Genomic DNA, 17017 nt, shown 5'->3' on the forward strand with positions numbered 1-17017 from the left:
TCATAATGAGTATGCACTGTTTTTATAAAAATAATAAGGTTATTTAAAATATTCTATGTTTATATGCACATATACATGGATTTAATCTAGATATACATAAAACAAATATACACATAAATATACACACATACACATAACAAAAGATTATAGGAGAAACAGTACTCCAAAATATTAACAGTGGTTATCTCTAACTGGTAAAATTATGGCTACTTTTTCTTTCAACTTATCTATATTTTATTTAACATGTTTGTATTATTTTTACATTATAAAAATGTTTACTTTCAGAAATATAGTTATAAACTCATGTAATAACATGGAAATGTGCTTAAACTACAAAATTAAATGAAAAGTAAAAAGCAGGATACAAATGGTACATAAACTGTGATTACAAGTATATAAAAACATATCTGCATGGGGCAAAGGCCAAAAGTGAATACGGATAATAACCTCTTGAATATGGAATCTTTGGGACCAGGCATATTCCAGGGGACTTTCCCATTCATGGGAAGATAAGTCCATATAAAACTAAAGATAACTGACCTTATAAAGTTCTGTTCTTAAGCTAGTTTCCCTTGGCCTAATGTTTAATCTTTTTGGTACAATGACTTTAAACAAAAGCAATTAGTACTAGTATAACTTAATGATGAACAAATCATAAGCAAGGCCAGTGACACGCTCCAGGTGGTAGATGCCTGACCAACTATTGCATTTTATGAGGGAATCCACTCACTGGCTGTCTTGATGATACTGATAATAGTAATAATAGCAGCTGTTATTTACTGAGCATCTATTATGTTCTACGTTCCTTATATACATTATTCCATCCTCATAACCTATGACGTATATAGTATTATCAACATTTTATAGGTGAGGAAACTCAGGCATGAAGAAGTCATGTAGATGGTAAATAGCAGTGCCAGGATTTAAACCTGGGCATCTGTGACTTCAAAGTCCATATTCTGTTGTTTCACAGCATGAATAACTAGAATTGGGTGTGATAAGAGGGTATAATTATGAGTGATTTTTTACTCTATCTTCAAAGCCTTCCAAAACACTGTTGTCATTTTTATTTTGTTTTTGTGAGGGAGATCAGTCCTGAGCTAACATCTGATGCAGATCCTCCTTTTTTTTTGCCGAGGAAGGTTGTCCCTGAGCTAACATCCGTGTGCATCTTCCTCTACTTCATATGGGACGCCGCCACAGCATGGCATGACACGCGGTGCGTCGGTGCGTGCCCGGGATCTGCACCCGTGAACCCCGGGCCGCCAAAGCAGAGTGCGTGCACTTAACCACTTGCCCCATCAGGCTGGGCCCTGTCTTGTTTTTATAATAAAGTAAAATTAAAAAAAAGATAATAAGTATTATAGATAGTGTAGTGTACTTCTTGGTCCAAAATAGAGAAGCAAAAATTACTAAGAAAAAATGAAAAAAAGATCAAAGAACCTTCATTCTTGACTAACTGCTGTTAGCAGAGGTTAAACATCCCAGAAAGTCAGGAGTTAACGAGGTGAAAGCGAGGGCTGAGCCCCAGTGGTGACAAGATAAAGGGGGCTATTTTAGAAGTCACTGCACTGGGAATGAATTCATGGCAGTTGCAAACACAGCTTGCTGGGCAGTAGTGGCAGCCATGAAGTATTCAGCTTTGAAAGGCAAGTCCCTGTCTTGAGGAGAACAGGCAGCTTTGAGGATTAAAGTGCGCAGGGCATAACCTGAGCACACACAAAAAGACAAGGATTTAGCTTTCAACTAGGAACACATGGTAAAAGGGAAAGTAGATGCTGGGAGGGAAAAATAAGTTGGAGAGGTAGGAGATAGAATGCTCTCATGGTGTGCAGGGCCTGGAGGACTTTGGCACTCCTGAGTTATAAATAATTATTAGTCAGGACAAAAGCTCAGAGCTAAGAAGCTTCTACAGAGAAAAACTGATGTAACCAAAGAAAGGGAGGTTAGGTGAGCACAACTTTGAGGGTGCATTTCAATGAAGCTGGGTCTACTTTATTATTATTATTATTATTTTCTTTTTTTAAAGATTTTATTTATTTTATTTTTTCCCCCCAAAGCCCCAGTAGATAGTTGTATATCATAGCTGCACACCCTTCTAGTTGCTGTATGTGGGACTCGGCCTCAGGATGGACAGAGAAGTGGTGCCTCGATGCGCACCCGGGATCCGAACCCGGGCCGCCAGCATCGCAGCGCGCGCACTTAACCACCAAGCCACAGGGCCAGCCCTACTTTATTATTTTTAAAGGCTCTTAAAAGCAGTTCAATCTCTCCAAGTCTGTGGCCCCAGTGAGCATTTCTGGGAGCACCTGTCATTGGCGCCTTGAGGACGGGAGGGGTCCCGATATAGCACTACTCAGGAAAACCAGTACCTTCCACCTTAGTGGATTGCTGCTTCAGCTTTAAGTTCTTTGCGTGGGTCTTCCCCAGGTAGTGCGACTGGGCCACGACAGGGGAGGAAAAGGTCATGTTACAGATGGGGCAGCACTGGTTCTTGTCTTTGCTTCTGCTGATCTTCTGGTTAGGAGAAAGAACACAGGTCTGATCACGCCACTGCCCAGCCAGAAAATCTTCAATGGTTCCCCATTGCCCACAGGAAAATGGGCATTCAAGGCCCCCTTCATACACTACCCCCAACCTACCTTTCTGGATTCTTCTCCAGCTACTTCACCCCAGGCTCTACTCACCATTCCCCACTTTATTCTGTTGCTTCTTGCTTTGCTTAGGCCATTTCTGCTGCCTAGAAATGGTCTTTCTTTCCTGCCTGACATATGTCTGTTTAGCCTTCGAGGACCAGATTAAATATCACCTCTTCTGGGAGACTTTTACTCAAGAAAATCATTCAGTAAACAATTATCAAGCCTCTTTGTGTGAGTATTCCAGGAACAATTAATCTTGTTCCTCCTTTGTACTCCCAGAGTGCATGAAATAGACCTCTTATCATACCACTTGTCACCCTAAACTGACAGTGTCATAGCTTAGGAGGCTTTTCTGTGAACTAAAGTGCAATATTTGGGCATGGACCATTTGACTCATCTGTGTTTCCTATCCTTAGCACCCTGCTGGAGTCTGGCATACAGGAGTCAGGGTTTGTTGAACAAGATCACTGGGTTTTATTTGTTGATTATGATTAGGCCAGAAAACAATGTATTTCAAGCCTACATTAAGGCCTTCCAGCCTCTCTGAGGTTTGATCTCTGAATAAAATATTCACTCTAAGACACTATCAGCATTTTGGGCTGGATAATTCTTTGTTGTTGGGGTTGCGGGGGGGAGCCTGCGATCTTATCTGAACTACTTGCCCACCTGAGAGTTAAAGGAATCAAGACACAAAGAGGTAAAGTGACTTGCCTAGGGTCACAGAGTCGATCTTTTCTTTCTGAATTCTAAATCATAAGAAGGGCAACCAGGGGATGAGTCCAGTGAATCTGGAGAAAGGATGAGTAAGGCCCTTCCAAACTTGTGGTCACTATAATAGGAGGCATAGTTTGTAAACTTATTGAGTATCCACTAGGAACTGGAATTTTACTTATTTTTTTTGTGTGAGGAAGATCAGCCCTGTGCTAACATCTGCCAATCCTCCTCTTTTTTTGCTGAGGAAGACTGGCCCTGGGCTAACATCTGTGCCCACCTTCCTCTACTTTATATGGGATGCCGCCACAGCATGGCTTGCCAAGCAGTGCGTCAGTGCGCGCCTGGGATCCGAACTTTAACCGCTTGCGCCACCGAGCCGGCCCCTGGAATTTTGCCTTATAATACCCTTAAGAGGTAGAATTATTATCTCCATTGTATAAGTGAAGTACAGAGAGGTTAAGTGATTTGCCCAAAGTCACCCAACCAGTAAGTTGCAGAGCTTAGTCTGCTGACTTCTCATCCTATGACATTTGCACAGCCTCTCATGGAACAAAAATAATGGTATCCCTGATGGATTGAGGTTGTTTCAGCATAATTCTCACAGTATTTCTAAGCCAAAAAGCAAACGTGTTTCCATCTCAATCAGAGCAGGCATCTGGAAAGGTGTTCCTTCCACTGGTTTATTCAAAACATTCCAGTGCTGAACTCAGCTCTTTTCCCTGGATCTCAAGAAAGCAAGCAGCCTGGCTTCCTTCCACTTTCTCTTCTGGAGCAGTGACCGGGCAGCTTCTTGTCTACTCCAACAAACCATGAGTGGTAATGCATAACAATAGCTCCATTTACTGAGCCCCTCCTATGTGCCAGGCTCTGTGTTGGGTGCTGTTTATAAACATTCCCTCATTTTCGTTTGGAAAAATCCTAAAAGGTAGTTGATTTTTTTTTTTTTTTGTGAGGAAGATTAGCCCTGAGCTAACATCCATGCTAATCCTCCTCCTTTTGCTGAGGAAGACTGGCTCTGAGCTAACATCTATTGCCAATCCTCCTCCTTTTTTCCCCCAAAGCCCCAGTAGATAGTTGTATGTCATAGTTGCACATCCTCCTAGTTGCTGTATATGGGACGCGGCCTCAGCACGGCCAGAGAAGCAGTGCGTTGGTGCGCGCCCGGGATCTGAACCTGGGCCGCCAGTAGCGGAGCGCGCACGCTTAACCGCTAAGCCATGGGGCCAGCCCAAAGGTAGTTGATATTAGCATCCTCGTTTTTATAGAGGAAGAAATCAAGGCTCAGAGAAGTAATAAGACTTGCCCAAGTCACATGACAGGGCTGGGATTTGAAGCCAAGTCAGTCTGACTCAAAGCCCACTCTCTCTTTCCACCACACCAACCTGCCTGCTGGCTTCATCAGGAAGCGAGCGGTCTCAACATGGCAGCTGGATTACCTGATCTGAGTCTAGCTTCTTCGTTTCCCCCTTTAATGTCTCCATTCCATGGATTGCTAGGTATCTCTTCACTTTGTTGGCATGTTTTTTGCTCTGCAAGAACCCAGGAAAAAGATCAAAGATAGCCAAATGCCATTTCATATCTAAGGCACTCAAAAACACTTACTAGATTTTCATCTGATTCATCCTCCTAAAAACTTTTGAGGAGGAGAGGGTAGGCGAAGAAACCTAGTTTACTGAGTTCCTGCTCTGTTCAAGGCACTTTATATGCTGTCAAACCTAATCTTCACAAGAATCTATGAAAAAATTATTATCATTTCTATCTTTTACATGAGGCAACTGAGGCTGAGATGGTGAGGTTTCTTGCCCAAGATGAGAAGCAGAGTTGTGATTTGGATTCAGGTTTATTTAAAGCCAAAGTACATACTTCTTACTGTACCAAGCTGCAAGGGAAGATATAAATATAATGATCCTGATTTGGATGGGAGAGATGAGACTCAGAAAAATTAAGTCAATCTTCAAGTCACAGTCAACATGCACGGAGGCAACATCTGGCAGCTAAGAAGGAATTACACCTCACTGTGCAAGTCAGGGAGGAGTGAGGGCTTGGCACTGAGTCTGGAAAGTAAAGCAGTTCTAAAGGTACAACAGCATACCTGGTAGTGTGCCAGCTTCTGGGACTCAGAAATGAGCAAGGCGCAGCAAACCTTACACTGGGTATTGGTGAAGAGACACTGGTTCTTCTGGATCATGTGCTCCACTACAGAGAGGAAAATAAAAAAATCTATGAGTTAAAACCTGCCTCAAGAGCCAGCCTTGATGGCCTAGCAGTTAAAGATCGGTGCTCACTCCTTCGGTGGCCCAGGTTCACTTCCTGGTCATGGAACCACACCACTCATCTGTCAGTTGCCGTGCTGTGGTGGCAGCTCACATAGAAGAACTAGAATGACTTATAACTAGGATATACAACCATGTACTGGGGCTTTCGGGAGGCAAAAAAAAAAAAAGAAGAGATTGGCAACAGATGTTAGCTCAGGGCAAATCTTTCCCCACCAAAAAAAAAACAAACCTGCTTCAAGAGCACCGTCTTTGAACCTTGCCTCAAATGCAAGCACTGAGTAATGGAATGCCATACTATTATACTACTATATCTCGGCAAACTTCAGTCACTCCTTCCCTACTGCTTTCATGACTCATGCTATGTTCCCACACCACCCATACTATTACTTACTTTATAATTTTATGTAAGCCCATTTTCTTTACCAAGTAAAGTTAAAAAAAATTTTTTTTAATTAACATATAACTGACATAACATTATATTTGTTTCAAGTGTACAACATAATGATTCGATACTTGTATATACTATGAAATGATGACTACAATAAGTCTAGTTAACATCCATCACCAAATATGTAACTATAGGGAAAAACTTGAAAAGGGAATAGTTTTCTCACTGTTCTTTTTTTTAAATTGTAATAATACATTCTGTTATCTTTTTATTATTTATGGAACATTTTCTGTGGAATTAAAAATAAAGCAACTTTCAAATTTACTCCACTAAAAGATCAATAGCATTTTCTAATTATTTAAATTTACATTGCTATAACCAAACTCACAGAACAGGTTAGAAAATCATATTGAGGTTAGTTATGAAAAGACTAAAACATTCTTTTTTTTATAGAAAGACTGTGAGTTTCTGTTTATTAAGGAAACATTAAAAATTGGTTTTCTTTTGAATGAATCAGAAGATTTGAAAAGAAATTTTGGAGGATAAGTATCAGTTAAAAGATGCTGCCGGATGACCTTTTATTCTCACAAGGAAAGGTAAATTAATCCTATTCTTATACAGTAAACATAAAATATTAGTATCCAATACCAGTTAAATATTTGTGGTACAAATCATAGTTAGGAACTTGGGCTCTCCACGCATGCCAACTCGGATTCAAATCCTCCTGCAGTTACGTACTAGCTGTGTGATTTTATAGACATTACTTAACCTCCACGCTGCAGTTTTCCTCTGTATAAAATGGGGGTACTGGTAACACGTATCTCATAGAATGAATTCTCCTTGTGGTTTTCCATATAAAGCACTTAGCACAGTGCCTGGCCTAGTACATGCTCAATCTCAATGTTATATATCAAATTCTTTACTGGGTCCTGTGGTTCTGAGCAAATTAATTATTTTCTATATTGTACCTATGATGATATTTCTTAATCTAGAACTTGATAACTGTTAAAATTTTTCTCACTGCTCTTGATCTTACTTTGAAACATCTAAACTAACACTGCAGGAAACCACAGTATTAACCTGCTCTTAATTGTTGGCCCTGGAGAACAAAGCCTTACCTTTTGGGGAGGAAGTAAAATCTTACCCAAGGCATGAGTTCTATCATGACTTTGATAATCTGAGGCAGGGGCAGAGTCCAGAAAACTCTGAGGGAACAGAAAGCCCACGTTTTTTATCTTCTACTCTGGACCAAAAAGTGGTCAAGATGCCTTGGAGGGAGGTTCTTGGTGGGGAATTTTAAAGTGCCTCTCCCTACTCCACAAGATCTAAAGCTTATCTAAGCCAGATTTTTTGGCCAGAAGGGCTGTTGTCTGGCTGTAAAAGTTCCCTTAGGGTCTCTTATTTTCCCACTTTTCTCCCACAGTGCTTGGTAAGTTTTTGTGAAAGACTTTGCCTGCCTCAGCTGTGCTCAGAGAAACGAAGGGAAGTGGGTCTGTGAACACATCTGGGACAGAGCTTTTGTTTTTTTGTTCGTTTTTTTTTGATGAGGAAGATTGGCCATGAGCTAACATCCATTACCAATCTTCCTCTTTTTGCTGAGGAAGACTGGCCCTGAGCTAACATCTGTGCCCATCTTCCTCTATTTTGTATGTGAGACACTGCAGCAGCATGGCTTGATGAGCAGTGTGTAGGTCCGTACCCAGGATCTGAACCTGTGAAGCCCAGGCCGCCAAAGTGGAGGGCACGAACTTAACCACTACACCACCAGGCCAGCCCTTGGGATGGGGCTTTTTTTTTGTGCGAGGAAGATTAGCCCTAAGCTAACATCTGTTGCCAATCCTCCTCTTTTTTTGCTCAGGAAGATTGGCTCTGGGCTAACATCTGTGCCCATCTTCCTCTACTTTATATGTGGGATGCCTGCCACAGCATGGCTTTATAAGTGGTGTGTAGGTCTGTGCCCAGGATCTGAACCCACGAACCCCAGGCTGCCAAAGTGGAGCACATGCACTTAACCACTATGCCACTGGGCCGGCCCTGGGATAGAGCTTTTTAAAAGGGGGATGAGAGGTTCCTTAGAATGCAAAGCCCATGAGAGGAAGATGGTACCCAGGAGTCAGAGTCCAGACATCTCTTCCTCGCCTGGAGATGCTGGATTTTGTTTTATTAAAGGAGATGGGGTTCCTTTTCAAGGATATTCAGAATCTAACTCCCAAAGAATAAACAGGGCAGGGACCACGTCATTTATAACTTTGTGTCCTCAGTATTTAGTACGATACCTGACCCACAGCAGGGGCTTAGTGAATACCTGCTTAATGAATGAAATGCACCTCTCTGACTTCAGAGAGGACACTCACACAGTCCACAAACATATTCAGAGCCTTCTATGTGCCAGCACTGGGGCCATATCAAAATAAGACACAGTACAAAGTAAATAAAAAAGCAAGATAGTGACAGAGAGTGAGAAATGCTATGAAAAGAAACCAAGTAAGTGGTAGAGAATGATGGGGCAGTATAGTCAGTAAAGACCATTTTGGGAGGCACCAGCTACAAGAAGATCTGGGGGAAACAGTGTTCCAGCCTGAGACACTGCCAAGTCTCTCAGGCAGGCATGAGTCTGGCATGTTCAAGGACCGGAGAGAAGGTCAGTGTGGCTAGAGCATGGTGAAGGAGGGAAAAATGGTAGGAAATAAAGTTGCAAAGATAGTGTGAGGCCTACTAGATCAAGCTGAACGAATATAAGGCTTCATAAGTCATGATATGAACTATAGATTTTATTCTAAGTGCAATGAGTGGCAACAATATATGGCTATGTTTTGAAAAGATTACTCTGATCATTGCATCAGCAGACTATATGGGGATAGGAATGGAAGGAGGGAAAATAGGGAGGAGGCTGGTGCAGTCTTCTAGACAACAGACAATGGAAGTCTGGACTAGGCAGGTTGGCAATGGAGACAGAGAAGAGGATGGACTTGGGATTACGTTCTGGAAGTAGATCTGACATCCAATTTCTTAGAGTGGATGTGAGGGTGAAGGAAGGAGTCAAGGATAACTCCTAGGTTTTGAACTTGAGCAAATGAACAGATGAGATGAGAATCTGAGGAAGACAGCTTTGGGGAAGAATTTAAGACTTTTCTTTTGGCTATGTTAAACAACATGTGAGTGGTCTATCAGACATATGGGTAGAGATATCAAATAATCAGTTGGAAATTCAGGTCTGGAGCTCAAGGGAGGGGTCAGAGGTGGAGATACAAATTGGGAATCAACAGTATATCAATCATTCTTAAAGCTGTGGGCTGGAAGAGAATGCCTAGTGTAGATGGAAAAGGAAAGAGGTCCTGGGACTGAGTCTTCGGATCCTCCAAATTCAGAAGTAGACAGAGGAAGTGAAGTTGAATATAAACCAAGAAGAGTACAGGACAGGACTTTCAGCTATGAAAGAGTGAGGAGATCTTCTCCCACAAAAGCAACTATAAAACTGGACAAAACTGACAAAAACAACCACTTCAGCACTCTGGAAATTGACCAAAGGCACTTAACAACCTAGGAAGCATTTATGCTTGTACACCTGTTAAACTTTGGGTAAGAACAATGGGAATCTGGGACTGCTCTCATCCTCTCCCACGCTCAGTCAGTGCAGAGGTTCTGCCAGGAAGAGGCAGGATGTGAGAACCAACAGCTTCCCTGTGGAAGGGGGAAATCACCTGATTTGGAGTCGTGGGCAACACCCATACCTAGTGATGCTGTTGGTGGAAGTGATGGTCTCAAAGGCAGGTGAGCAGGAAGGGCCAAAGCTCTAATAGCCTGAGGTTGTGGTCATGGTTGGGGCAAGCGTGTGCCTGGCTGTGAGACTGCATGGCAGTGGAGACATGAGAGGGCCCAAGTTAGCCACATACTCCTGGCCAAGTGAGGCTGCACACATGCAGAGGAGAGATGCAAAAGGGCCTGACAGAAAGTAAAAGCCAGGGCAGAATTTATTTATTTATTTTTATTTTATTTATTTATTTATTTTTTTGTGAGGAAGATCAGCCCTGAGCTAACATCCGTGCTAATCCTCCTCTTTTTGCTGAGGAAGACTGGCCTTGAGCTAACATCTATTGCCCATCCTCCTCCTTTTTTTCCCCCAAAGCCCCCGTAGATAGTTCTACGTCATAGTTGCACATCCTTCTAGTTGCTGTATGTGGGACGCGGCCTCAGCATGGCCGGAGAAGCGGTGCGTCGGTGCGCGCCCAGGATCCGAACCCGGGCCGCCAGGGGCGGAGCACGTGCACTTAACCGCCAAGCCACCGGGCCGGCCCCAGGGCAGAATTTAAATTGGCCCGAACTTTGAGTGTGCTTCCCTACCAAGACACAGATACAACAGCAGAGGACAGAGGCCTTACTGGTGCCAGGTGTTTGAGAACAAGCTCTACTGAATCACTGGCTGACCACTAAATAACATAGACAGACACACAGAGACAGAAATTTAAAAAAAGAACCAAATGGACAATATTTGCTCTTGAAGTCGTCAGCTACCATACAAGCAGTTTTCCTCCAAACTGTGAGGGAGCCCAAACTATTCCATGAATGAAACCACCCGGAGAGGCCCTGAGACTATCTGCAAAGAGAGGGACACCTGCCCAGCGCCTAGAAGTTCCATCCCACTGCTGTTTCAGCTCTAGCCACCATCTGACTGCAACTGCATAAGAAACCCACAGACAGAACTGTTCAGCCAAGCCTTTCCTGAATTCCTGACCCACAAAAGCCATGAGAGGTTCATGAGGTTGGAGGAAGCTAAAGTTTACAAAGGGAAAAAGAACTTACACAAATGACCAGAATTCTGAGAAGGTGGCCTGAATGTGCATCCCTGTTGCCCTGATATCCACATACAACTCTAATCCAACTACTTTTCCAGACTGGGACAGGTTTGATATAGGAAATTAGATACTTAGAAAATCATTGGAAAGGCTGAAGGTAGTAAGCTGGGCCTCCAGCAATGTCTCTAGGAACAATGTATAACTGTTCCAATAGGCAATGGAAGCCTCCACTGCAGCCTTGCTGGAAGTAAGAAGCTTCCACTGTCATTAAACCTGCCTCTCAACCTATGAAGCTGGAGAATGGATGCTAACACACTAATGTAGGAAGATCTCAGTTCCATGACCCTTTTTGAGAGCAACAATAGCCAATAGCCATAGGAATATGGTTTTCACTGCATTTCTGCCTTCTAAATCTTATGAGAAGGCATCTGATTGGCCAGATTTAATTTGTATCTACATTATAGCCAACCAGAAGATGTATGGAGCAGAGGATGAAAGATCTAGATTATGAAGCACAGGGCTGATTGTCACAGGCTCAGTGAAGCAGGAACAGAGAGCACTAGTGTGGGAAAGCAAGATAATTAATAAACTTAAGAAATTTAGGGGAAGTAGTAGCTGGGAGACAAAATGATCATGACATTTCAATCGAAATTGCAATTGTCTTTGGGTGACTTTAGGTGCTTTAAGTTGCCTTAGGATAACTTAGGGCCAGAATGGCTGGTCACTACATGACTAAACCACCTCCTATATTACAGATAATGGTGAACATTGCTAATCTAGAATGATTTGCTATTCCTTGGGCCTTAGCATCTTTAACTCAGCTCTACAGAAATTCATCAATTGACTAGAGTTGGTCCTTAGAGAGATGAAACTTATTTACTTCCCTGCTTATTATGGCGTATTAGGAGGTAGTGGGTTTCTAGATACAGTTATAGTTAGAAAGCAGTGAACAACAAAAGATCCTAGGAAAAGGAGGCTGGATATAATCTACCTGTGGGTCAGACTCGTTAAGCAGTGTAGTCTAACAGGCAGGGTGGTCTACAAGAATGAACTGGATAGTTAGTCCCATTAAGATCACTTAGCCTTAGTACTTCTATTTTGTGAATCCATATTGTTGATGGTCTCAAGAAGCTCAAATTTTTATCAAACAAAAAAGGCATGAAGAAAGCAAATGTAAGGGCACTGACGATGTGGTGCTAAAAAGTTTCCTACTTAGAATATGTATAAAACAGAGTTAAGCTGAAAGTACAATAAAAGTAATGAAAAATTCACTAGAGAACTCAACAGCAGCTTCAAAATGGCAGAAGAAAGAATCAGTGAACTTGAAGATAGATCAACAGAAATATTCAATCTGAAGAACAGAGAGAAAGAAAATTGAAGAATAATGAACAGAGCCTCAGGGACCTGTAGGACACATCCAGCATACCAACATATATGTAAGGGGAATCTCAGAAGGAGAGAAGAGAAACAAAGAAGCAGAAAAAAATAGTTGAAAAAATGTCTGAAAACTCCCCATATTTGATCAAAGAAAAACATCAGTCTACACATCCAAAAATCTGAAGCCCCTCAAAGTAGGATAAATACCAAAAGATCTACACCTACACACGTCTATCGAAAGAAAAACTATTGAAAGATAAAGACAGAAAATCTTGAAAGCAGCAAGAGAAAAATGACTCATCAGGTATAGTGGAATAATTCAATTAACTTCTCATCTGAAACAATGAAGGCTGGAAGGCAGTGGAATGACATATTCAAAGTAGTGAGAAAGAAGAAAATTGTCAACCAAGAACTCTAGGTCCAGCAAAACTATCCTTCAAACATTATGCTAAGTGACACAAGACAGTCACAAAGGCCACATATTATACAATTCCATTTATATAAGATGTCAAGAATAGAAACAGTAAGGAGATAAGCAGTTGCCAGGGATGACTGCTAATGAGTAAAGGGTTTCTTTCTGGCGTGATGAAAATGTTCTGAAATTAGACAGTGGTAATGGCTGCACAACTTTGTGAAAATACTAAAAACCAACAAATTTTACACTTTAAAACGGTGAATTTTGGGCTGGCCCCGTGGCTTGGCGGTTAAGTGCACGCACTCCGCTACTGGCGGCCCGGGGTTCGGATGCCGGGCGCGCACCGACGCACCGCTTCTCCGGCCATGCTGAGGCCCTGTCCCACATACAGCAACTAGAAGGATGTGCAACTATGACATACAACTATCTACTGGGGGGTTTTGGGGGAAAAAAAGGAGGAGGATTAGGCAATGGATGTTAGCTCAGAGCTGGTCTTCCTCAGCAAAAAGAGGAGGATTAGCACGGATGTTAGCTCACGGCTGATCTTCCTCACAAAAAAAATAAATAAATAAAAAAATAAAACAGTGAATTTTATGGTATATGAATTATGGTTCAATAAAGCTGTTATTAAAAAATATATCTTTTAAGAATGAAAGCAAAATAAACATATTCCCAGGTAAAGACTGAGAGAATTCACTGCTAGCAGGTCTGCTTTCCAAGAAATACTAAAGGAAGCCCTTTAGGGTGAAAAGAGGTGACACTAAATGGTAACCTGAATCCAGAGGAAGAAATAAAGAATACCAGAAATGGTAAATATGTGAGTTAATATAAAAGGTGCTATAAATATTTTTTTCTAATTTCTTCTCTTAGTTTCTTTAAAACACACAATATTGTATAAAGCAATAATTATGACAGTGTATACTTAGCTTTATAACATATACTGATGTAATATATAAGACAATAATAGCACAAAGCAGGGGGAGGAAAGGAGCTATAGTAGAGGAATGTTTTTATATTTTACCAGAATTAAGTTATTATTAATTTGAAGTAGACTGTGATGAGTTAAGATGCATCTTGTAGTCCCTGGAGCACCACTAAGAAAATAACTTAAAAAAAGTAAAAAAAAAAAAAAGTCAACAGAGGAACTAAAATGGTACACTAAAAAATACTTAACACAAAAGAAGCCAATAAAGGAGGATGAGAAGAACAAAACAGAAAGGAGATAAATAGCAAAATGGAAAATGCAAATTAGCCATGTCAATAATTAAAGTGTGAATAGTATAAAGAGCCACTCAAAAGACAGAGACTGTCAGGGGATAAAAAACCAAGGTGCATACAATGGAATACACACTACACACTACATTACACTAATACACACTTCAACTTGGCTGAACTTCAAAAACATGCTGAGTCAGAGAAGTCAAATGCAAAAGACTACATGCTGAATGATTCTGTTTATATGAAAATGTCCAGGAAAAGTAAATTTATAGAGACAGAAAACAGATCAGTGGTTGCCTAGGGCAGAAGGTAGGAGTGGGGATTTAATGTAAAGGAGTATAAAGGAACTAACTAAAGTGATGGAAATATTCTTTTTCTTGCCTGTGTGAGGAAGATCAGCCCTGAGCTAACACCCATGCTAATCCTCCTCTTTTTGCTGAAGAAGACTGGCCCTGGGCTAACATCTACGCCTATCTTCCTCCACTTTATAAGGGACGCCGCCACAGCATGCCCTGACAAGTGGCGCCTCAGTGCGCGCCTGAGATCCAAACCCAGGCCGCCAGCAGCGGAGCGCGCGCACTTAACTGCTACTCCACGGGGCTGGCCCCCATGATGAAAATATTCTAAAACTGGATTGTGGCTACACAACTCTGCACTTTTACTAAAAATCATTGAATTGTACAGTTACCATGGGTGAATTTTATGGTACGTAAATTTTAACTCAATGAAAGTGCTTAGAGGAAAAAAAAAAAACCAAGATGAGGGGGCCCGCCTGGTGGCGCAAGCGGTTAAGTGCGGCGGCCCAGGGTTCACCAGTTCGGATCCCGGGCGCACACCGATGCACCGCTTGTCAGGCCATGCTGTGGTGGCGTCCCATATAAAGTGGAGGAAGATGGGCACGGATGTTAGCCCAGGGCCAGTCTTCCTCAGCAAAAAGAGGAGGATTGGCAGATGTTAGCTCTGGGCTGATCTTCCTCACACACACACAAAAAAACCAAGATGAGTAGAACTTGGGTGTTAGAGGTATCTACCTAAACCTCATATAAACATTGGAGAAGTGAGGAGGGTAGGGAAATGAACTGGGTGGCAAGTGACACTGTACATTCATACACACATAAACAATTCACTCTTCAGAGCATAGCTGCTGTGTTCCCTACTTCAAGGTCCAGAGCATGCTTTCCCTGTCCCCTAAGGACAAAAGTCACTTCCTCTTTGTGCACCCCCAACTCTCAGACATTCCTCTTCACCGCACCCACTACATTATACTGAAACTGTTTTAGTGCCTGCTTGCTGGACTAGACTACATGCCCCTCCAGGGCAAGGACAGTATCTTCCTCATCTCCATGGCTCTGATGCCCAGCCAGTCCTGGGAAGAGAGCAGGCATCAGTGAACGTTAAATTAATGAAAGGAAAATTGTGAGAGCAGGAGGGAACTTTGTACCAAACAAGTTTGAAAGTATGAGGGACACAGGGCCCCACATTAATTTAGGAGTCAGATTAGACTAGTTTTTAAACTGGAGAAGTTTACCTATACCACGGTATAGGTCTGTGTACCACCCAAAATTTAAACATATCTTCCTTGGATGTGGTTAAAGATTCAATATTATCCCAGGGCAATGAATTCATAAGCAACATATTAAACTTTTCAAGATTAGTCTGTTCAGCAAGGAAATAAACCTTAGAGAAATCTGATTTCCCTGCAGATTACCTGACAGGATTAGCACAGAAGCCCAGACAGTTTGTGTACTCCTGGGTTGGAGTTAAACAGCTAGCTCTGCTAAGGACTGTGAAGGGGGTCACACAACCAAGTCGGGCCAGCTCTTTCCATCCTCCTCTTTCGATCTCCATCTTAGCCAGTGCCAGGTCAAATGCGGACCAAGTTGGGAAGCTTCAGCCCAGAAGTGTCCCCCCACCCCCGCCCCGCCCCAGGGCAGCCTTGTGTATCCTGTTCTCCACATCTTTGGGTCAAGGGTGGGATACAAAGAAGCTGGAGCCCAAGTACCCTGGCCAGTTTCTCAGGTTCCTGACCCCCATCTCAGAAAAGGGATCCAGCTAATAGAGACCAGACACCTAGAAACAGGGATGAACCAGGGCTCAGTCACCTAGGCCAGGAGGAACATGGGAGTAAGGAGAAAGCTTTCCAGACCCTTCGGATGTGTGGGGCATAAGAGAAGGGAGGCAAGAGGCAGTAGCGGTGGGGAGGACCTGGAGACTGGGACGATGGCGAGTCCGGGAAAGTCTGGCGGGGAAGGCACTGTGGGTCTCCGAGAAGGCGTGGACAGGGATGACAGTCCTCGCGTTTAGGAAGAGCTGCTCTCCGGGGGGTGAGGAAGGCGGCCTGAGCGTGAGAAGGCCCTGGACCCACTGCGCGAGGAGGCCTGAATCTTGGGGTCCCGCGGCCCCGATTTTCAGGGGAGCTGGCCACGGTGCCCAGGCCCTGACAGGCTGCACGAGTCAGGGAGTCCCGGGGCGCGTCACGCAAAGGGGCGGGCCGGGCGCCAGGGGGTGTGACCCGAGGCCCGGCGGCTGGCCCGCGTTCCCGCCCCGCGCCTCCCCCACTCCGGGCGAAACGGGCAGGCAGGCGAGGGGGCTTCCTGCCTCTGAGGCCCCCGGACTCACCTTCCTCTCTCCCCACTGGTTGAGCCCCGGACACTGCTTCCCACAGGCGACGCGCCCTCTCACGGTCGAAGCGCAGCCCGTCCGGTTCCCGGCCCTCCCGCTCCTCCGAGCTGTTGTACAGCCGGGCCCCTCCGCTGTCCGCAGCCTCCGCAGTGCCCAACGCGGGATACTCCATCTTCCCCGCAAGCCCTAACCGGCCGATGGCCACTCTTGAGTCTGGGTCTCGCGAGATGTGAGTGGGAGAGGGACTTAGCGTAGCCAACAAATCTCGCGAGGTTTGGGCTTCTCAGACCGCGTTGCGGCGCCGGGCTGGGAGTTTGTTTTCCGTCGCTGCTGTGGGGACCTCCGAGCGTGTGTTGTGGTTTTGCAAGTCAGTCGGTGGTTCCACAGCCGACCCTTCCTTCCGGGACCGGCTCGTGCGTTCTTTGGCACAGAGTTCTCACAGTCAGCCGTTGACACTTCTCATTTTGCCCTCATGAAGGCCCTGTTATGTGGGAATATTTTCTCCACTTCACTGGTAGGGAAACTGAGGCCCAGAACCTAGAAATGGTTTACTCAAGAGTTTGCTACTAGTAAGT

At 43.6% G+C, this 17017-nt stretch overlaps 1 protein-coding gene across 17 annotated transcripts in view; it reads right to left on the reverse strand.

Annotated features, from left to right (window-relative positions):
- The window catches only part of ZNF346 (zinc finger protein 346), a 36711-nt gene extending 20045 nt beyond the window's left edge, over positions 1–16666 (reverse strand). For 3 of the 17 annotated variants that reach the window (XR_015551893.1, XM_014786077.2, XM_087429355.1), the window contains exons 1-4: positions 16440–16661; positions 5446–5549; positions 4790–4882; positions 2373–2517 (exon numbers count right to left, since the gene is read on the reverse strand). Coding sequence is in view for 16 of the 17 variants with exons in the window: in XM_014786077.2 (XP_014641563.1) it covers positions 2373–2517; positions 4790–4882; positions 5446–5549; positions 16440–16614 (517 nt within the window). In the remaining variant the exon portion in view is untranslated. Of the gene's footprint in view, positions 1–2372; positions 2518–4789; positions 4883–5445; positions 5550–15898; positions 15914–16075; positions 16136–16439 lie in introns of all 17 variants that reach the window. The other 14 variants (XM_087429352.1, XM_087429350.1, XM_087429357.1 and 11 more) reach the window with 10 other exon arrangements.
- Between the last annotated feature and the right edge of the window lie 351 nt (positions 16667–17017).

Source organism: Ceratotherium simum, chromosome 4 (assembly GCF_057802395.1).
Source record: "Ceratotherium simum simum isolate JZ-2026a chromosome 4, ASM5780239v1, whole genome shotgun sequence".
Taxonomy (NCBI): domain Eukaryota; kingdom Metazoa; phylum Chordata; class Mammalia; order Perissodactyla; family Rhinocerotidae; genus Ceratotherium; species Ceratotherium simum.